General features: G+C 37.2%; 1 protein-coding gene across 6 annotated transcripts in view; it reads right to left on the bottom strand.

Moving 5' to 3' along the window:
- The window catches only part of PIK3C2G (phosphatidylinositol-4-phosphate 3-kinase catalytic subunit type 2 gamma), a 272235-nt gene that overhangs the window by 50144 nt on the left and 199123 nt on the right, over positions 1-22968 (bottom strand). For all 6 annotated transcript variants that reach the window (XM_015867894.1, XM_015867905.2, XM_032445932.1 and 3 more), the window contains 2 exons: positions 10418-10574; positions 3784-3893 (listed from right to left, as the gene is read on the bottom strand). In XM_015867894.1, coding sequence (XP_015723380.1) covers positions 3784-3893; positions 10418-10574 — 267 coding nt within the window. The remainder of the gene's footprint in view (positions 1-3783; positions 3894-10417; positions 10575-22968) is intronic.

Below are 22968 nucleotides of genomic sequence, written 5' to 3'. Positions count from 1 at the left end.
TAACTTTAATCCCTTAAAAATATTTTTGGATGCATATTACACATACTGCTTCACAGGCACATAAAAAATGTCAGGCAGCAGATGACACCATGCTGACATTTGAAGACATCTGCAGAAAACCAAAGAGGAAATCTATATCCAGAAGTGAAATGGCTTTCTTCTTTTCCTTGGTAAAACCGAGTTTCAGGGAAAGAGGAGAGGCGGGAGGGGAAAGGATCAAATTGAGTTTCAAGGATCAAACTGAGTTCAGGGCAGATGCTGGAGAGACAACAATGTTTCATTTGGCACTAGGTGCACAGAAATGACAAGCCAACACAGAAACTCTTGTTTAACTCTCAATGAGTGCACTGTTTATTCATGATTCGACAGTGCGACCTTCCAGAAGGCTGCAATCTGTGAGGTTTAACACTGCTGCTCATCAGCTTATAATAGTGAACTGACTCAATGTGAGAAGAGAACAGTACACAGAAACAGGACAAGATTACTGAACATGTCTGAAGTCAAGAATGAGAGAAAAAGAATTTAGTAAAACAGAATATTTTGCAATTCTGGAAGTATTTGGGCAATGGAGTTAAAACTCTGATATTAATATTCTGCTGGCTAAAAAGGATGCAGAGCAAATTAACATTGTTTTGCAAGGAATAGTTTTGACACCAGCCATCATATCATGCTATTTTTAAGAAACAATTGAGTTTCAATTGAGAAACAAATAGTATTATTGCTCAAATCAAGCTCAGGCAATTGCTAAAAGCAACCTATTTCCATGGAAATAGGGAAATACTTTTCTCATATTTCCACTAGCAAAAGTTTGTGGTTTTGAATAGATATGCTATATGATAGAATCTGAAAGATTACAATAAATACCATGTACTTAGAACATACAGTGTGACTCTCTGTTCGCAGTTTTTAACATTCCAATGACCATACTCCTTATCTAGAAAGGAACTTTTTCAAAGCAATAAAATGTTCTGAAAGTAATTATTGAGAAAAAGCAGCTATGAATTAGAAAGAGTATGAGGGCTACTGGAAGTCATGTTAACAAACAGCAATTCCAATTTCACTTACTTTCTAAAGACAACTAGAAAAAATAGATTCAGGAATAAAGTACAGAGAGACCTTGAGAAGTATGAGATTGGATTTTTTCTCAGCTGGATCTCTGTGCAAAAGGAAAGTAGGAAACATTTTTTTATAAAGGACAGGATAAAGTCAACGTAAGTAATGGTAACATTCCTGGGAGTAGGTCAGAAAATGCTTATATGGAGGGTAAGCCTTGAATAGATCTGGGTACTAAGCCAACCCAAAGACTGCCTGGAAACACTTTTCAGAAATTAAAACACAACTCAACATGAAACCTGGTGTTTTGCCCATGTTTAAACGTGTACAAATGTTAGTTAATGAATGCTTTGAATTAACACAAATAACGTTCAAAAATGAATAGAAATTAGAGTAAACCAAGAAAAAACAAGAAGTAAAATGAAATCCATAAAAATTCATGAGCTGATGAAAAGAGACCTTGTGCTTACAAATGAGCATATATAATACAAACATACACCAAGAATATTAAAGAAGAAAATATCTGATGTTTCTTGCATGATATAATGCTCTCTTTGGCCAATAACAATTTGAAAGAAACAATAGCCCTAGAGTGTTCACTATGACCAGTAATAAAATGAAAGAAATAAGAACAACAGCGTCAGTGTGTTCACTGTAAGCATTTTAGCAGAAAATACTGTTTCAAATATGAATCAACAGCACTGAATGGATCTGTAGCATGATGCCAGTTTTACTGGTAAGCATATCTTCAATGTCAGGTAACAGTCTGAAGTCCTTCACTTACCCCAGCCAAAACACTACAACTACTTCAATAACTTACAAGAAAGTGAGTGGAGATACAGACTTGTCCTGAATCCAGCCCTCATTTTTTACCTTTCAGCTAAGCAAGACTGCAGCGAGTTTAATCCTAACCATAACCTTATCCCTACCAGACTGAAAAGTATGGTGATCCTTTTTACTTCCAAAAGAGTGCTGGGCACTGGCTGAGACACAAATGCTATTTTCACTCTGAAGACTCACATTTGGTTAAGTATAACCTAGTCCTTTTTCTCTAATTAAGAGAAAAGGTATTTCTAGCCATGAGAGACAAAAACAGCTACCCGGATTATGGCAGAATCAAGACTTTCGCATTTTAATTAGAAGCTGCATGTTTCCTATTTGAGTGGAAATGTAAGTCTGTAATTTGGAAAAAGTGAAATTTTAAAGGAAAGAATAAGGTAGGAGTTGCCACTAAATGTGAAGCTGTAATTAAATTTTAAATTAAAACAATCTCATTAAGGTGCAAGAGGAAAAGCATCTGAAAATAAATAAAGAAATAAAAGAGTTAAAGGAGAAAAATCTCAGTGTTCTTCTATGTGTAAAGTAATGGAATGACAGTTTTGAGAAGCATCCTCCTTTCTATTCAAAGGTTCTTATCTAAACTCAGGAGGTCTCTGCTTCATCCTTCTCCAAACCTGCAGCCATGGTTTTGGATTCCAATAGTTGTAAAGCACACATAGAAACACAGTGCAATTCAGACTGGCCAGAATCTTCAGATGAGCATCTGCAATGGTAATGAGAGTGGCTCAGCTGCTCCAGCTGAAGCTTTCATCCTATTTATTCATTGCAGTGCCCTCTTTGGCTGTATTGAAGGGTAGAGTGATTTGCTCTTGCCTCTAGGCGGTTTGTGCAGCACAGAGAGCTCTGCTGCTTCATGAGTGTGTCTTTTAGTGCTCTGAATTTGAAAGGACTCAAAGCCCAGTGCTGTGAACTTGACATGCCCTGCACTTGTGCAGGAAGAGGTCAGAAGGGTAGGACTTGCTGTGCATGAGTATGTTGTGTCCAGGATGCTGTGAATTCATACTGTCCTTTAGAAACCATAGTGTTGTATAGGACAGGCTCTGACAGAGAGATATTCTCATACTGTGCCTAGCATGGGAAAGTGAGTTTCTAAATGCATTCAGTCTCCATCGGCTTCATCTAGAGTATCATCACATAAACAGTTGAAATTACATGTAATGCAGAAAACTGTTTCAGAAGATCACGAGTGCAGGATTCAAACTGATTACATATAGGTTATCTGCATCTCCTCATCAATAATTCCCTGCTATTAACACAAACAAGTAAAAGGTTTCATTATCCTAATACAAATGAAGCATTAAATATACCTCTACTCACACACAGTGCTTTTCTATTATAGATCTGTTAAGTGCTTAGAAGGAAGAATCGTTACATTTTTACAGATGGAGAAACTAGCTACCAGAGAAAGTAACTTGCCTGAAGCAACACAAAACGTCAGAAGAGATCAGAAAAGAAATATAATGTGGGAATTCTAAATCCTCACTCAAGTCAGATGTTTTTATGGGGAAATTTTACTAAACATTCAAGCAAACATTATACAGATTTATTCATTCTAAGTCTGCAGTCCAAATAGTGTTGCATGGAGCAAGTATACCTAAAAGCGGAGAGAAATGTTGTCTGCAAATAAGCCAGGATGGTTTCACCGTGCCAGATTAATAAAAACTGTAAGCACTGAATAAGCAGCTTCTTATATATATACCGCAAGTGCACAACTGTGTGAGAAACTTGAGGAGGCTGGTCTTAAAATGAATAAGGAGAAGACTTTTTAAAAGCAGTCATGTGAAGACCAAGTGTCCTTTTGTGTAATTTCACTGATTACAACCTCTTAACATAACAGCTTCACTTTCTGCCTGAAGGAAATAAACTTTCATTGTTACATTCTATCTTTACCTGGTAAAGTAGCTGGTGGCCTGGAGGTCTGAGTCCTGAGGACGGAGGTTATCATACACATATTTCAAATCCTGAATGCTGTTCAGCTCAGGCAATCCTGCATGCAGCATCTTTACAAGAAAAAAGTCCACCATTACTCTGTTGTACTATATAAAATAAATTTAAAGTAAATGAGGCTAAGAATAGGAAGGACTTCTAAAACACAAGGTTTTGCTGAACTTTAAAGTTGTTTTGGAGCTATAGCAATGCCTGGAATGAACAAACTGCATTGCAAATCATCACACTGAGATACCAGAAGGAGTCACTGATCAAAATCAACGGTCTATTTTAGTAATTTATTTTCTATTCAGATAGGATGATCTCAATACATGCATTGCTAATCTTCCTTCACAGCCTTTTAATGATATTAAAGGGAAAGCAACAAAATGCTGGGCCAAATCAGCCACCTGAATAGAAGCCGCATTGCTTTTTGCTCACAATATTATCCAAATCCTAACACAATTTAGTGCAACATCACCTTCTCATCTATAATTACTGCTTCCATTATCACCAGTCTAGACTCCTCCTGTAAAAGGATTGTGTATTCCATATATGACCTTTCAAGTCAATGGAGGAGAAAGGTTCCCTTACTCATTGACTCATAACAGGAGCCTTGACCTTGGTATTCAGAACTGCCCTCTGATGAAGCACATCATGCCCTGTGTATTATGATTGGAATTGTTCTAGTTAGTTGGCCAGGTTTGGTTCAAAAAATAAATAATCCAAATATTTCCCTTGCAAAATTACAACTCAATTGGCAGTGTAGACAACTGAGTGTATTCAATTGCTCATACATCTCTCTCCATGCATCGTAAAATGTCAACAACTAAAATTATTTTTACTCAATTCAAAACTGACTTATTTTTCTCAATGATTACAGTAAGTGGAGAATGGTGGTTCTTTGTGTGTGATAGAGGAAAAAAACAACCAAGCAGTTCTTCACACTGCACAGAATGAAACGTGAATTTGCAGTCAATGGTGAGCATTCTTGATATTTATGTCTGATACGGGCAGAAAGGCCCACAGAGTTTTTTGGATAACAGCAAAGAAAAAAAGGGAACACTGCTTTTATTTTAAGGTTTCGTTGAGAGAAATAGAGGAAAGGGGAAAAGGATTTTTTGGGGGGTCCTTTTCCTTATTCCTCTAATCTTCTCAACATTTAAAAGTAAAAATACAAAATTCTGTATATATTCTTTTTTGGATTATCAGAAACATCTTGCTTCCTATCAGGCCCAGCCAATAGTATCACTGGACAGTTAGATTACTGCCTCACTGATTAGCAAGGAACAGAATGCTCAATGAAGTGAACATAAGCAGCATATTTTCTTGACTAGGTAAAACCTGGTAAGTGAATTGAGAACAGGGACAATAACAACATTCAGCACTTAGGGACTATTTATGTCTCCAACTCATTTATAAAATAGAACTTCTGTCCCCTTTTAAAATTAAAAAGAGTTGTTGCATAGACAAATTAAGCTTCTTTCACTGCATTAGAAAAGTGAATAATTTCAGAAATGAATATGATCTTTAGCCATTTGCTAAAGTAAGAATTGTCTTCATCTGGGCTGTACCTACATAGTACTGAAAGCTGGCTGCTTTGTCCTTCTTGCTCCACATGGCATATCTTGTTTCCAGTCCCTTGGTGGACTTCTGAAACTGGCTAGTGATACTAGACGCTAATTAGACAAGGCATAAAAGAACTGTTCAGAAAATAACTACAGGTTGTTTAAGGAAACTCAAATGTCACCAGCTGCCTAGGTTTAAGTGTCTGCAATGATCCCCTCACTTGCTCACATGTATATCTTTACCTAATACGCTTGATATTTTCAGGCCTTCATACTCACTGAGTGCAGACGCCTGTGCTTTGTTTGGGCCTGAATTCAGAGCTGGTGTGTGAATCTTAGCTCACCACCCCATTAAAAATGAATAGTCTTGATACGTGCTTCCCACAAGCAGATCCCCAATACAAGGATCACAGAATTGTAGGGGTTGGAAGGGACCTCCAGAGATCATTGAGTCCAACCCCCCTGCCAAAGCAGGCTCCCTACACCACGTCACACAGGTAGGTCCAGGTGGGTCTTGAATATGCTCTAGAGAAGGAGGACTCCACCACCTCCCTGGGCAGCCTGTTCCAGTGCTTCCCGTCACCCTCACTGTAAAGAAGTTCTTCTGCACGTTCGTGTGGAACTTCCTATGCTGTAGTTTTCATCTATTACCCCTAGTCCTATCCCCACGCACTACTGAAAAGAGACCAGACTCACCACTAATGGCTCCACACCTCAGAGTATTATAAACCTGGATCAAGTCCCCTCTCAGCCTTCTTTTCTCAAGGCTAAACAGACCCAGTTCCTTAAGTCTCTCCTCATAGGGGAGATGCTCCAGGCCTTTCACCATCTTAGTGGCCCTCTGCTGGACTTTTTCCAAGAGATCCCTGTCTTTTTTGTATGGGGAGCCCAGAACTGGACACAGTTATTCCAGATCAGGCCTCACCAGGACAGAGGATGAAAGAACCCAAACAGGGCCAAAATAATTTATGGTTCACAAACATAGATTGCTAGAAACCATGGGCAGTTACTGATCATCCAGAGCACAGGACATGGCACAGGATGTCATGTGGGATGGTGTTAAATGCTTTACAGTAGTCCAGGCAGATGACATCAGTTGGTCTTCCTTTATCCACTGATGCTGTAACTCCATCATGAATGGGCACCAAGTCTGACAAGCACAATTTGCTCCTGGTGAAGCCATCTTTTTTTACCATGTGCCTTAGTAGGTCCTTCAGGAGTATCTGCTCCATGATCTCGCCTAGCACAGATGTAAGACTGACTGGCCTCAGCATCCTTCATACCCCTTATGATCAGGTCTCCAGTTTTCTTCCAGAGAGGGCCCATGTTTTCCCCAGCTTTCTTTTTGTCACTGTTATACCTGTAGGCTTTCTTCTTGCTCCATTTATGTCTCTGGATAGAAGTAATTCTTTCTGGGTTTTATCTTTCCTAACCAGATCCATGGCTGCTCAGACAACTCCTTTGTAGCCTTCCCAGGTAACTCATTCCTTCTTCCACTCCCATAGACTTTATTTCTGAAGAGGTCAAAGTCTGCTCTCCTGAAGTCCTGAGTAGCAAGGTCACTGTGTATGCTCTTTGATGTCCTGAAGATTTTGAACTCCACCATTTTGTGATCACTGCAGCCAAAGCTGTTCTCGAGCTTCACATTACTCACCAGTCACCTCTTGTTGGTGAAGACAAGGTCCAGCACAGCATCTTTTCTCATGGGTTCTGATACAAGTTGGAAGTTATTATCAGAGCATTTGAGGAACATCTTCGATTGCTGGTGCCCTGCTGTGTTGTCCTTCCAACAGATATCAGGGTGGCTGAAGTCCCCCATGAGAACAATGTTTTATGAACACAAAGCTGCTCCTATCTGTTTATAGAAGGTCTCATCCACTTGGTCTTCCTGATCAGGTGGCCTGTAGCAGACCCCCACTATAATGTCTCCTTCCCCTGCCTTCCCTTTAACCCACAAGCTCTCTGTCAGCTCCTCATCTATCCCCAGGTGGAGCTCCATGGACTCCAGCTGGTCACTGATGTAGAGGGCAACACCTCCTCTCCTTCTCTTGCCTGCCTTTTCCTACATTCCAGCTGAGAGAGTCAGCTCACTGTCTCAGTAATGCTAATGACATCACAGCCCTGCAGACATGCACATGCCTGCAATGCCTGTAATTGCAACAGGATGGAGATCAATGGTGAGTGATATTCCTCTGTCTTGGAACAGGTGCTGTTTAATATCTTAATCAACTACATCTAAGTGGGATTGAGTGCACCCTCAGCAAGTCTGTGGATGACACCAAGCTGTGTGGTGCAGTCAACATGCCCAAGAGATGAGATGCCATCCAGAGAGACCTAGACCAGCTTGAACAGTGGGCTCAGGAGAACCTCATAAGTTACAACAAAGCTAAGTGCACTGTCTTGCACCTGGGTCATGGTAACACCCAGTATAAGTATCAGCCGGGGGATGTAAGGGTAGAGCACAGCTCTGCTAAAAGGGACTTGGGGACACTAGTGGATATGAACCAGAAATGTATTCTTGCAGCCCAGAAAGTCAACCATATCCTAAGCCAGATTAATAAATAAATTAATAAATAAATAATAATAGTCAGATGATCAGAGAGCGGGAGCACCTCTTCTACAAGGAAAGGCTGAGGGAAATGGGTTTGTTTAGCTTGGAGAAGAAAAGGCTCTGGGGAAACCTCATTGTGGCCTTCCAATACTTGAAGGAAGCATATAAAGAGGAGAGGCAGTGGCTGTTTGTAAGGGTGGGTAGTGATATGACAAGGGGGAATGGTTTTAAACTGAGACAGGGGAGGTTTAGGTTAGATATTAGGAGGAAGTTTTTCACACCAAGGGTGATGTCACACCGGAACAGGTTGCCCAAGGACGTTGTGGATGCTCTATCCCTGGAGACATTCAAGGCCAGGTTGGATGTGGCTCTGCACAGCCTGGTCTAGTGGTTGGAAACCCTGCTTGTGGCAAGGGGGTTGAAACTACATGATCATTATGGTCCTTTTCAACCCAGGTCATTCTATGATTCTATGATTCTATGGTCCCTATAAAAAGAAGTGTGGCTAGCAGTGCAAGGGAGGTTATTCTGCCTTTCTGCTCTGCACTGGTGAAACCTCACCTGGAGTACTGCATCCAAACATGGAGTCCTCAGTATAGGAGAGACGTGGACCTGTTGGAGTGCATCCAGAGAAGGGCCACAAAAATGATTCCCCCCTGTGAGGACAGACTGAGAGAGCTGGGGCTGTTCAGCCTGGATAAGGCTCTGGGGAGTCTATAGAGGCCTTTCAAGTATCTAAAGTGGGGCAATAAGAAAGAAGGGACAAACCCTCTATCAGGGTCTGTTGTGAGAGGACAAGGGGAAATGATTTCAAACTAAAACAGGGGAGATTTAGACTAAGTATAAGGAAAAGGTTTTTTATGATAAGGGTGTTGAGGCTCTGAAACAGGTTGCCCAGACATGCTGATGGCCTGTCCTTGGAGCTCTGAACAACCTGATCTGGCTATGGGAGTACTTGCAGACTGCAGGTGGGTTGGACAAATGACTTTTAAAGGTCCCTTCCACCTCAAACAATTCTATGATTCTATGAATCTGATTCTATGACTATTACTTCTCCTCAAAGATCAGGAGAAACGGAATAAGATGCAACATGCCCTGAATACAGAGAAACCTAAGTTTTCTTCAGAAAAAGTTAGCTAGTCATTTCAGAGCTCCTGCTGGGAACATTTTCTTTCTATTATCCCAGAGTAATCTAACAGCAGCATCTCTGCAGATTGCAGAAGTGACTGACTGCACTGAGGACCAGGAGATGGGCAGATCATGTAGCTGTATTTGCAGACTGCAGTTTTAGACAATTTGTCCAGAAATGCAAACTGCTGCAGATGAGAGTGAATTGGTGCTCCTGAGTTTTTCTGAGATTTTTTCACCCTAATCTAAGCAGTATTTCCTAGAACTGCTTTCTGCAGTGCTTGCAGCTAATAGGGTTGGGAAGGAGGGTTAAGTGTTTTGGGGCAGTCTCTCCTATTCTGTAGAGGGCAATCACTCATTGTACCTCTACGTGAGAGTCCATGAACAAAGCAGAGCAATTATGAAATTCCTGCTGTTTCTCCCTGCTCTGTTGCAGAAACTGGAGATGATAGAACTGTGTTAACAGAGCAAAATGTCGGCTATGCTCTAGCCTCATCAAGGATTCCATTTATAACCTTGAATAGAATTCTTCATGCAAAAGCCAGTTACCTAGGTTTTGCATTAGATCCTGGTCATAACTTTTGGATTAATATTCTTAGTAAGCATCTAAACAAATATTAATTAATTCAATATTTTAATTCAACCTGCAAGAGGGGAAAATGATTAAACTTTCATACACAAGTAAATAGCAACATAAAGAAGTTATGGAATCTGATTCAGCACATGAATCAGTATGAATACTTAAGGAAAAAAACAAACAAACAAACAACCCAAAGATCTTAAACAACTATATAAAAAGATTTTAATATCTGTTTTAGAATGGGTCATTCTCTTTCTTTTCTGTCTGGCATGCTGAGAAGGGCGTATGGAACTGTGCATAAAATCCTTCCAGTGGCATCACTGTTAGCTTCAGTACTGCTATATATTCTTACATCAGCCAGTTAGTAAAATATTTACTGCACTTTGTCTCACTGTAACCATGAACAAGATTAGTAAACAACTGCTTGAAAACCTAAAAAACCAAAGAAACAAACAAAAACCCAACACAGTGATATTTCTGAATCTCAAACCTGCACCCAGGTTCTTTCATAGTTTTCTGCTATTTTGTAAAAAAGAATGCATTAAAAGAAGGAGAGGAGGAGGCGGAGGGGGGAGCCAGGCAGCTTAGCTTTTCTTAACTCAGAAATCAGCACACGAAATCATGTAGTTTCTTTGCTTAGGAAATGCCAGCACTAACATTTTGTGTTATACTGCTTCAGCTCACAGTGCTACAGGAGGCAGCAGAGAAATATTAAAAGGGAAGAAGACACTAGAGGAAATTGACTTTTGGTTTCATCCTCAAACTTCTTACCATCTCCAGCAGGTTTAAGAGTAACTGGCTGTGTTTCCTGACTATATTATATGCTCGACAACAAAGCTCCACAAACTCTTGAAAACGCTGTGGGTTTTTTCCACCTTCTGTGATGAAATACTCCATCTCTGATGTGAAGATGAAGGGAGCTCGGTCCCTTGAAAAGAGAACAATTACATAAGAAATTTCACTTGAAACAGCAAATTATGCAAGGCAGTTAATATTCTAACTCTTTCTTCACATTTGTTTTTCACTCTTCTTTCCTCAGGTGTAGACAGGTCTATTTCTCTGCTTGGTATCCCTGACTAATTAGGGCAGAGACAGGTCACGCAGCAAGAGCTTGCTAGTAAGAAAGACAACAACTTAAAAGTTTGGGGCATGCTTATTTTTCCTTAGACTTTATATATGTATATTTATTTATTCATTTATTCACATGCTTTTAAATCTCACCGCTTCAATTTCTTGACTACTTCCTGAAAGCGAATCTGGAAACAGGTTCTCTCCAAGTGTTGAAATTCTTAAAGGTTGTTCTCAAACAGGATGAGATATAAATATCAACTCCCTACTCGGCAAGAAGTGTATTTTTAAAAAAAGATACAAAGCCACAATCCAAAACCAACAAAAATATATAACATATGATGCTATCTTTAAATACACACCATTCTGAAGGGATGTTTCTGACTTGAGTTACAGCAGAACAAACTCAAATGCATTCTCTTGTTTCCTGTACACTTACTCTATATTCACCCTAGAGTAAATGAGGTTCTGAATCTGAAAATGTGTCTTGCCTTTTTTCTTATCACTAGCAATGTTTGTGACTATGGCATACTATTGAAGTAAAAAGCCTATTAGCCAGGTTTCTGCTAACAATCCTATCATTTTATAGTTTCAGAAAGGAATGATATACTGCGTACTAGCACAGATAAAACTACCACAGTGATTTGCTCACCATAACTACGTATATAGATGTATGAAAACAGATTAAAGGTCTATATCCCAAGGAAATATATGCAATGAGCTTGTCCTTAAATCAAAATAAACTTGAGTTAAGGAAACATTGGGTATTTGAATACAGAAACAGAGTTCAAAATGTTTGTTTCTTGCTAAAACGTGAGCTGAGTCTACTCTGCTTAATGGTTCATTTCTAACAGAGACAAAGAATCTTTCATAGGAGATTTCCTCATTTTCCTACAAAAATGTTTATATTGTATTACTGTAGATAGTTCAGATGCCATGAGATTCTAGTCTGCATCTGGAAGGGTTAGTTAAAAGAAATGCTCAGGTGACCTTCACTTTATTTCTGGATTTTTTTTTGGTTGTTTACATATAAGCCAACTTTGAAAACAGACCTCCTAAAATTGTTTTCCATCACAAAGCTCTCTAGCTTATCATTTGAGATATTACTCCATTTCAGTTCAATAGTACTAGTACTACTATTAGTATTAAGAAACATGAAGAGCCACTATTTTCATTCTTATGTGTCCACATTTTTTTGTATATTGTAAGAGGTGATTTTATAGTGTGACAGTTATACTCACTAAGACAGTTTTGTGTGGGTTTATTCTGTAGCTCTCAAAGAATTACAAAACTGATTCTATTACTGATCTCAGAGAGCATGATTTTCCCAGAACCCCACATTTTCCCAGATGTTTTGAAAACAAATCTCAGTTTCTTATTTATAACCTTTGAGCTAAAATATCCCAAATCAAGACTCTTTCTTTGGTTTGGATTTGGGAGCTCTAAACGCTCAATAATTCTCTTCAGAATTCATATTTGATTTTTGCTGTCCAACTGCATCAAGAGACACAATTCCACTATGAAGTCATAGTCTTTTCTGAGAGTCCAACTATCCCGAATTAACCTACTCAAGCTGAAAACAAGACAGTACAAGCAGAAATTACTTGACTGGAAGAAATATAGTCTTTAACATTGTTGGGCTGGGCTGCAGGCCAACTTCCCAATAATGCAATGACTGCAACATTATTCAGTTTCCTTTGCATTACTGCTAAAAGATCTATTTGAACATATAACTGATATGTTAGCATTTATATTATTTACAGATTAATTTTACTTGTGAGATAATTTTAAGCAGTTTTACAACATGATTAATTTCTTTAGTATCAAGACATTTGTTTCTAAGGCTTGTCCTCCTATATTAACCTGTAAAATATGATACAGAGATTTGCTTTCCATATCAGAGTATTTAAGCCTGATTTTGCTCAGGGTCTTCTGATATAAGAGCTTCTCCCATAATGTAACCCCTGCAATAAGTCAGTCACTGAAGTTCTCTGCATGTCTCTAAGTAAGTTGTCTGCTCAAACAGGCAGCACTTTGCAATTGAAAGAAAAACTATAAAAACAGTTTAATATTGGAGACAAGATCCACTAGAAGGAACAAAAGAGTCATTTTTCATGATAATATTTAAAAGCAAAGTTGCAGTGGGAAGAGATGCTTACTCACTGAACATTAAGGATTATGAAAATACAATCAACAGCCTGAATGTCTGTATAAAGAGGCAAAATGTTTGCTATTTTCACAGACTCCTTTGGAATATAACATTATGAAAGGAGTACTCTAAAATTACTCCAGAAAAATTGCAGTCAAGTGCAAGTCACTATTCATTTTGCATAGCAAAATTTGCATCAGCAAACAATAGAGGCTGCTTTACCTTCCATAAGAAAAAAGCAATGGCTGCCCTGGTTTTGCATGAGTAGTCTAATTTATAAACAGATAAACATGCAGAAGAACCTCATCGAGGTATACAGTCTGTGTTTCTATGTTTAATCCATCTCTAACTAACATCCTTCTCTATGGTTTACAGCTTAGATGGTATTGCAGGTGACATTTACAGAGAAGATTTGCAAATAACCAAAAGTTTGGTAATAATAACCATGACATTCATCACTCATTTGGACATATAGCTACTACATCATTTGTTTATATGAAATTACCTGAAAAATCTAAGCATGAAATACTTTATTCCCCAAAACATACTCAAGATCACAGCTAAGCCTTATAATACCTTACATCCATAGGATGCTCAGACTAATGACTCCATACTACAGTCAATGGGACAATAATGCTTTGGCCCAAAATATGAATCTATTACAAATTTGTATTTCCACAAAGTTAATGAAATGGCTTACGTTTCAAATTAAAAAGAAAAAAAGAAAAAAAAAAGGTCTTCAAGAGAGAATTAGTATGACTTGAGGTATACTACAGATGTACAGTGTATAATATCTCCAAGATGATTTAATCAATCATATCTTTCTTTCTTTTCTCCCCCTCCCTCCACTAAAGACCTAGAAAAGATTAATGAGCCCTTTGGTTTTACATAATAAATCAGTCAAAAGAGGCAACATCTCAATATATAACAGAGCCAGAGTGCAGGTCTAGACATTAAAGAGTTTTAATTTACTATAGCTATGACTAAAGAGTTTACTCAAGTCATTCAGGGAAAAGTAAGGCTAGTTTTATGTTTTAGTTGATTGTTGTGTTTTTTTTCCCTTCAGTACTACTTTCAGAGATTTAAGATTTTGATGGGAATGTGCTTTATGGTTCCTCTGGAGATGAAAAATGTTTGGATAATATGTTATGAGAGAGAGGAAAGAAGGGAAACCTCAAGATCACTTTGAAAAAACAAACTTAGTTTGGGGTGATGGGAAAACTTACTGTGACTTCACTGTAGGCTAGAAATATGTTGTATTCTTAGAAGATCGGCAAGATCATCAGGATTTGTTACGAAACAGTAGATGTTACCCAATTAACTAAGCTCATAAGATAAACAATGGCTTCAGCCTTCCCTACTATGAATCTTATGGTGTATGACACTTAAAAAAGATACACTGACTTCATTTAATATTAAGTAGCAAAAATATATTAGATAATCAACAAGAAATGAGCTATGTCCCAATCCAATCCAAACTTACTAGTAGTGTTGTTATCGTTGTTTAAAACACAGTAAAACAATTAGAACAAAACAGATGAGTTTTTTAGATGTAGTTCACATTGTCATCACATAGACTACAGAAAGTGATAAAACATCCAGAACTGTTTAACAGTTTAAAAATCAGCTGCTCAGTAGCACATACCACATATATTCCCTGTCTACTTTAAAACTTCATAGGCTGAATCAAGAGTGATTTATAGTATTCAGCACAACTATGTGGAATTTTGATGTATACATTAAAATAGGAGTTTTTAGGGAATGTTTGAATGCTGACATCTTCTGCTGTGCAGCAAAAGCTGAAAACTTATGGAAGAAAATACACACACAATGAATAAGACTTCTTATTTCTCTAAGCTAAATGAAGATACTTAATCACAGTAGTTGTATACTTACATACATGTATATATATATTTGTAAACATGGAATAAACAGGAGCAAAAATTGTCCCTTGTATATATTACAGAATGAAAAAGTAAACAACTGCATGGTACAATTTATCTTCAGTAAGCTTCAGCAAGCATACAGAGTCATAAAAAATATGCCTAGAAGGGTGACCATATGAGATACTTGATCTTCCTGTTTACCAGGACAAGATCAACCATAAACAAGCTTCTGAGATGCTTGTTTATCTTATTCTCAAAAACAGAGTTCTTCTACAATCTCCCTATCAGATTTCCATTCCAGTATCTCCCTCAAGGAACTTTTTTCTTAATGTCTAGTATAACCTTGCTGCACTTTAATTCCATTAATTCTTGCTCTTTTCTAAGGGAACATGAAGTACTTGTCATCTTAACAGCAGCCTCTAATGTATTCACAGATTTTTATTATGTCTGTCTTCAATCTTCTGTAGAGAATTGTTTCAGTCTTTTCTCATATGTTTTGTTTTCCAGTTGTCTGATAATTTTAATTAACTTTGTCTGGACTCCTTGTAATTGGACCATATCTTTTTGAAAGTAAAATGTTGAAAGTATTCCAGTTTCACCAGTGTCACGTGAAACAATATGATTACTTCATATTTCATGCTTTATAATTCAATATTCTATCATCAATTCTTATTTAACCTTGTGTATCTCTAAGATACATTTCTGAAAAACTATGTATCACTGCTAACTAACTTTCAGCATGGTCAGAAGATCTTATACAGGTCAACAATCTTACTCTCTATCACAGCATACTAGTTGATAAAGAAAATACTGCAAGATGTCAATCACCTCATAAACTCTATAGAATAATAGAATCATAGAATGACCAGGGTTGAAAAGGAATACAATGATCATGTAGTTCCAACACCCTTGCCACAAGCAGGGTTGCCAGCCACCAGACCAGGCTGTCCACAGCCACATCCAACCTGGCCTTGAATGCCTCCAGGGATGGGGCATCCACAACCTCCTTGAGCAACCTGTTCCAGTGCGTCACCACTCGCTGTGTGAAAAATCTCCTCCTAATATCTAACCTAACCTCCCCTGTCTCAGTTTAAAACCAGTCCCCCTTGTCCAATCACTGTCCACCGTTATTAACAGCCACTGCCGCTCTTGTTGATACGCTCCCTTCAAGTACTGAAAGGCCACAATGAGGTCTCCCCAGAGTGTTTTCTTCTCCAGGATAAACAATCCCAGTTCCCTGAACCTTTCCTCATAGAAGAGGTGCTCCTGCCCTCTGATCATCATAGTTATCCTCCCCTGCACTCCTTCTAAGAGCTCTGTGTCTTTCTTGTCCCAGTACAGGCCTGGATGCAGTAGGTGGCACATTACTTGGTGTACTGTGGTGTACTGTGGTATGTTACTTGGTGTATCCTCCCATCTTGACAATGAAACACAGGCAGATAGTTTCCCCAAATTATTGGTAAAGCAGTTCTGCACTTTTAATAAAACATAAACGCTTCGGTTGCTGGGCATGACAGCAGTTCTCCCATTGACTTCAGTTATAGTTGTTATCATAGTATCATTGGCTTCTATTGGAAATCTATGTTCAGATTTGTTTAGAAAACATCTAGTTTCTGTTTATTTTACTGAAGAAATATTGCAAACTGTTCCACAGATAGGTGTCTGCTTCTGAAAAGAGTAAAAAAAAACACCTCTTGCTGATACTTTATTTCTCTGATCATCAAAAACTGAATTATAACATCCACGTCTAAACAAAAAAAACAGTCTAAATTTTAATTGCCAAAGTAATCACAGTGCTTCAGCATGGAATAGAAGAGATAAGTGAATTAGCAAGTTTTAAACAGTTCTACGCCTTGTACCCTCAAACAAACAAACAAACAAACAAAAACCCCACATCACCACCACACACACACACACAAAAAGCAAAAACGACAAAAATCACCACAAATCAATAAAACAATGCATTTTTTACTGAGAGTTTTACCCTGAATTTAGTTTTTTATAGCTTATATTTCCAGTAACAAACAGACAGAGACTCACTTGGCTCAACAGGGAACTCATGACTAAGCTTCAAGGCAAAAAGATATAGGAAGTGGAAGCAAGGAACAAAATACATAAACTCTACCTGGGCATGCAGAAATGGTGTTAGGAAAACCAAAGCTCAACTAGAATTAAAACTGACAGCGAACATGAAGGGAAAGAAAAACAACTGATATGTCAGTAGCAAAATAATGATCAGGCTGAGGAAAGTAAGCTTGTTTATCTATGGAAAGAGAAGGCTTTCAGGAGATCAAACAGCAATATTTAAATGTCTATAGGAGACTATGAAAATAATGGAGCCAGGCAAGAATAAGGGACAAAGGTCTAAAATTGAAACAGCTGAGGTTCTGACTGACCATAATGGAAAGAAAGAACTCTTCATTATGAGGATAATTAAATAGTGAAACAGGATGACCAGAGAGATTGTTCTGGGAGGTTTTCAGGATTCAGCTGGATAAGACCATAGGTAAACAGGACTGAATTCAGTGTCAAAGCATTCTTAGGTCAGGTTAACTACATTTATATAATATTTTTTACCATTCTTCAACCAAATGACTAGAAATCTATAACTGACAAGAAAGTTTTAACTCTATTTTCTGCCATTTCTACTACTGTCCAAGATATTTACTGGATTAAAAGTTCTACTTGCAAATTTGTAACCTCCCTTCTGAGTATAGTTTCACTCATCTCTTTGTGATACAATGTGATACGATCTATTTTTAGAGGAAGAAATATTGATGTGGAAGGAATCTCCTACAATTCTTAGGCAACTGAGGACCCTATGAACTTATTTATTCATTGCATTTCTTCTTCTTAATATCAACTTTGCTATTATATTTATTTTTGATTATTAGAATCTAGATGCAAGCTTTCCAGTAAAATCACTATATTATACATACCTACAGTTTTGATCAGTAGTAATTATAAGATTTTGCATGTTGAACTGGCCTATTCTAGAAGATTTATCTGTGCCCGTAAGTAATTGAATTGGTTACATGGAGATTAAATCATACTTAACCGATCTGGTAGAAAACAAGCTGTAATCCTTGCTTAAGGTAAGGGCTCTGATTTATCATTCTGTTAACATCCATTTTCCCCATATAATCTGAGACATGGTAACTGTGCCCCTATGCCTGTCCAAAGTGCAAAGAATGTCACTCAACTAAAATGTCTTTCACAGTGGGCCAAGTGAAGTTACTGAAATGGAAATTTGAGTACATCTGTTCCCATAGGATTACTATGCAAAGTTACAGTATAGGTAAGACAAATACAGACAGCTAAGGTTAGACATGGTCACAGTTCTCAATGTAGACCTAACATTTGCTGCGTGTATCGCCACCAGGGACTTATTTAGAACCTTACCTTGTAACAAGAAAACTGGCAAAAGACTCATGATGGGAAAGCAGAAACTAGTCTGGGTCATCTGTTGCTGGCTTTCACACTGACTGCATTTTCCCAGTCTCCACTGTGATTACTAGTTATTCTGAAATTTGACCACAGAATTTATTCATGCACATCAGAATTTCAGTCTTGTACAGTCACATACTTTGGAAGAATCCCAAAATAGATTCTCCCTACAAGATGTATTCAAAGAACATACATGTCCTGGCTGAAACCCTTCATCTCTTACTGACTAATTTAAAAGCACTACTGTGTCCAGGACTACTGTGTCCAGGCACATTCTGGGGCTTCAAGCCAGGGTCCTTATTTTGAGAGACACATATGAAGCAGCTTGTACTCCAAGTCACTAGCAACCAGACTGCATAACAAGGTATATTTAAGTTCTCTATTTACTTTACATTCAGTACCAGTATTGGAAAATGTTTAGTTCAGCTTTCCTGATGCCTTTATATCATTTTCTATGACTATCACATTTTCCAGATTTGTTAGGAATTTATTACTAACCATATGGATAGTTGAGAGTCAGTTCACAAGGAGATTGTAACAATTCCTCTGGCTAATGGAGATTGCTGCCCAACTTCTTTTTGTGTTCTGACTGTTTCACATCAGTGAAAAAAACAAAAATGAGGGGGGGAGGGATGGGATTTCAAATCTCAAGACCTGAAAGATGCCTTAAAACAAATGCGTTTATATCTCACACTGACTAATTAATCAGCTAACAGGTCTTTTCTGTATGGGATGACTATTTGGGAAAGATAGTAGTAGATGTCTGATGGAGTTTTGTATTCCAAAAACAGAATAAATCAGTGATGAAGAAGCTGAAATTTCTTTGAGCAGGGGATGAAATCCTACATGAATTAAATATGTCAGTATGCTTTCCACTTAAGGATGAAGGACAAAGAGGTAATATGCAGAACAAGCAGAAATAGATACCACGACCAAGCTACAGAGATTAATTTAAAAGTGCTTGATATACACAGACTGTGTGCGAAAGCAACTCTCCCTGAATATAAATAGGTATGTAAAATGCTTTTGGAGAAACAGATGCTACAATAAAATGTTTCTGAGAGAGGAAGAAAGAGAAAATGTCTCTGTGAAGAGTTATACTTCGGAAAGAATAACAAATAAAATCATATAATCAAAGTGAACATCATGTCTTTTTCTCTTTTATTTCTGTTTAATTGTTAAACTTCCTGTTTGGAGTCATGATTTAAAGAAATTAACATAGTAGCTGAGAAAAAAAGAGGAGGAAGGGGAGAATGAAATCTCTAAAATGGGAAGGTGATAGAGAGTCACTGAAATAACTTCTGTGACAAATCTTGAAAGTAAAAGGAATTCCACTGGTGGTTCTAAAGGCATCAAATAGTTTATCTAGCCAAAATAACTGTTGCCAAGAATACATGATAGCTCCTTCAGGAAAGCAGCTATTCCTAAAGACTGGATAGTATCTAATGCTGTGACTCAGCAGAATGAAAAGCCAGGATGGACCCTGTGAGTAATGACAAATGGGACTGGGTTCCAGGGAACTCAATAGAGCAGAACAGTGCACTCAGATGATCAGAACTGGACAGGGTCAAATCAGTACAGGGACGGCATGGGAAAAACAAACATGTCCTCCTAAAAGTCTTTTCAAAGTCTTGGCACTTTGAAAAAGATTACAAATTGAATCGAGAATACCAAGTGGACAGGGAATATAATTTACTCATAAAGGTTTAACTGAATGCTCTCCACAGAGGCTATTATTGAAAATAAACACACACTATTCAGGACTGACAATTAGAGAAAGCAGCAAAACAGCAACAATAAATGCCACTGTTCAAAGTAGACAAAGAGAACAGCAATGCATCCAAACCTCAGGACTGCAAATTGTACTGTTCGGTCTTGATTTTTGCTGTTGGTGTTTAACTTACGGCAATTAGAGGTGCTTAACTTCAGAAGTGAACTTCTCATAAATTAAAGCCTCTTTAGGCCTTTTCCCCTTTCAGGTGATACCACTTCACCTTTATGTCTTTCATGCATATTTCACCGTTTGGTCTTTATGCAAAGACTTATGTGTATGACTAACTTTAAACACCAGTATAATCTTATTAAGACCACTGGGAATACTAATGCTTTATGTCATGAAAGTGAAATTAAATCTTTCCAGGATTTCTCTCAGAGATTTTTGAAGGGTAACATAGAGGAAGTGCTGAAAGTGGATACTGCCTTTTATACTTCACATAAACTACTAACTCCAGATTGATCATACAGGAAAAATAAATATAATGTGCAGAAAATAAAATATTAAGCAGGCACACTGAAACATTTATAATGATTATTTATTTATTTATTTATTTATTTTTAGCAAGCAAAACAGGCCAGCCAAAAGGAAGACTTTGAATATTAATCAGTTTATTTTTCAACTTTTATTTTCACATTCAAGGCTTTTCCTTTGAGGAGTAACATTTAAATATACTTATATGTATAAATATATATATACATATATATACACACATTTATATATGTGTGTATATAAATATATAATATATAACAAAATTTATTATATAAATAATAAATTATATATAATTAAATATATATATTTCAAATACTTATCTTCCTTTTTCCATTCTTTTCCTAAAAGCAGAAGAAGTAATCATGGAGATACAGCTGTAGGTTTTTTAGTTTGTTTGTTTTTCCTCTGAATAGATTCCAACTTTGACATTTTTGAAAGAAATTACTTAAAAAATGCATTTCTTCAAATAAACTATTCCACAAAATCTAAAATAAATTTTATTAATGCTAAAAATGAAACGTGTTACTTATTAAATAAGATGAGATAATTTTCTTTATGCTCAGACTTTCTTAAGTGCTTTTTGGTATAGAAAATTTAGTGATGTAAGAAGTGTGGGAAACATCATTTTCCCATATTTTTGAAACTTCCTTCAAAAAACCCAGTGGAATAGTTAGACTGCCTCCAGTAATTAACTTTGCAGAAGAAAACCAACTTAGCAGATGTAACTTCTGGGAAAACCCTGCCAACATGAAGGATTAGTTTGGCAAAAAGATAAGTGTCTCTGTGATTCAGATCAGGGAAAACAAAGATCTGTGATTGGTTATTTGAAATAAAAACAACAACCAGACACAAGTTATCACAATGTGAATATATAGCATGCATAAAGCATGAGCTGTACTACTATCTTGCCGTCAGCTTTCACACTACGTATCATTGACAGAAAAAATATAGTAGTTCTGGAAATGACTGGTAGGGCAAAGGATGAGAGTGGTAAAGATTGGACTAGGTCAGTTATTACAGAATTTAAATAAATATCTTACCAATTAAAATATCATCAATTAAAAAATGTTTAAAAAAAAAAAAAAAAAAGTGGCCAGCACTGAAAAGAAAAAAACTAAATCAAAGAAAGCATAGCAAGTACAGCCATGAGCCTGGCACCTTTTTCCATGCCATTTGATGACTGCCTTACTTCCATATGATTTCCTGGATAATAGTACACCTGTTTCACTCAGATTGGGTCTTAGAAGGTGATAGCCATGGAATAGCCAGTAATGAAAGAACAGGACAGTTAAACTAAATTATTGAAGTTTCTTCATGCAGTTTAAAGTGAATCTGAACAATTCAGTACTTTAGGGTAATATAGGGTCAAATGCAGTGGCTGGATTAGAAAATGAAAGAAGTGGAATTTTATTAGCACTAACAAAATGTGTTGTTTAGTATGATTTAAAAAATAAATAAATGAAGTCTCATTTTCAAAATGAGTTTCCTGGTGGGAATTTGGGAATGGCTCCTCTGCCAAGCTCTCTCATGATGCTTTCGGTTAGATATGCCTCCCTTCAGTGCTCTTGCAAAATATTAGCTCCCTGACCCATGTAAAAATAGGTTGTTATTACTACTTAAGATATTTGTCTCTGGGATGGTACAGGGAACTAGAAAAGACAAAATAATCCTGATTAGTCTTCCCTCTGAAAACAGTAAGTGCTGAACCACTGTCTTCTGCCTTGGACTCAAAACTGGGCAGGTTTATTGGGCACCTTTTAATAATGAGGGGAAGAAATTGAAAAATTCACTAAACACTTGCAAGGATGTTATGCAATCATGAATGCAAAAATGAGCATGACTGCATGAATTATATAATCTCCAAAGGATACTCTGAAGACTCACATTGGATTTCATAGAATGACCCACAGCCCATGCATGAGAGTGTGGGATTCTCAAAGCTACTGTGTATACCTTTATTTATGTCAGAGTTAATGCTCCATGTTAGGAACGCTGGAGAAGACCTATTCTCAGAAATGTTTATGAGAAATAAGATTTTGTTACTGTCAAAAGGAAATCACTGAAAACAGACTGGATAACTTTTGCAAGAAAGATATCTTCCTAAATTTAGAAAGGAGAGTCCATTTTCTATCATTATAGTAAGCTACACAAATGTATTCATTTGCATAGCTTTTTGTTATTGTTTTTATTTATTTTGTTTAGGGACTTGCATTCGACACTTCATTCTTTAAAGCTACCTGCAGAACTTTACAAGTATGTACATAGCATCTACTTTATAAAAAGAAAGAAAAAAACTCAAGGGTCAACACAAATAATCCCAAATATCTGAAATTACTTAGTTACTGTTCTATCAATATTACTTTAGGAGCATAAAATCATTTGATAGTGCAAAGAATTCTAATAAAAATTTAATACAGAGAAGTGTTAAAGGTAGAGCCCAAAACTACCTCAGGATTTGCCTTGGATGGATAGAAACAGCATTGAGCATTTTAAACTGATTGAGCCT

This window comes from Coturnix japonica, chromosome 1 (assembly GCF_001577835.2).
Source record: "Coturnix japonica isolate 7356 chromosome 1, Coturnix japonica 2.1, whole genome shotgun sequence".
NCBI lineage: Eukaryota > Metazoa > Chordata > Aves > Galliformes > Phasianidae > Coturnix > Coturnix japonica.
This window is presented reverse-complemented; position numbering and strand designations above follow the sequence as displayed.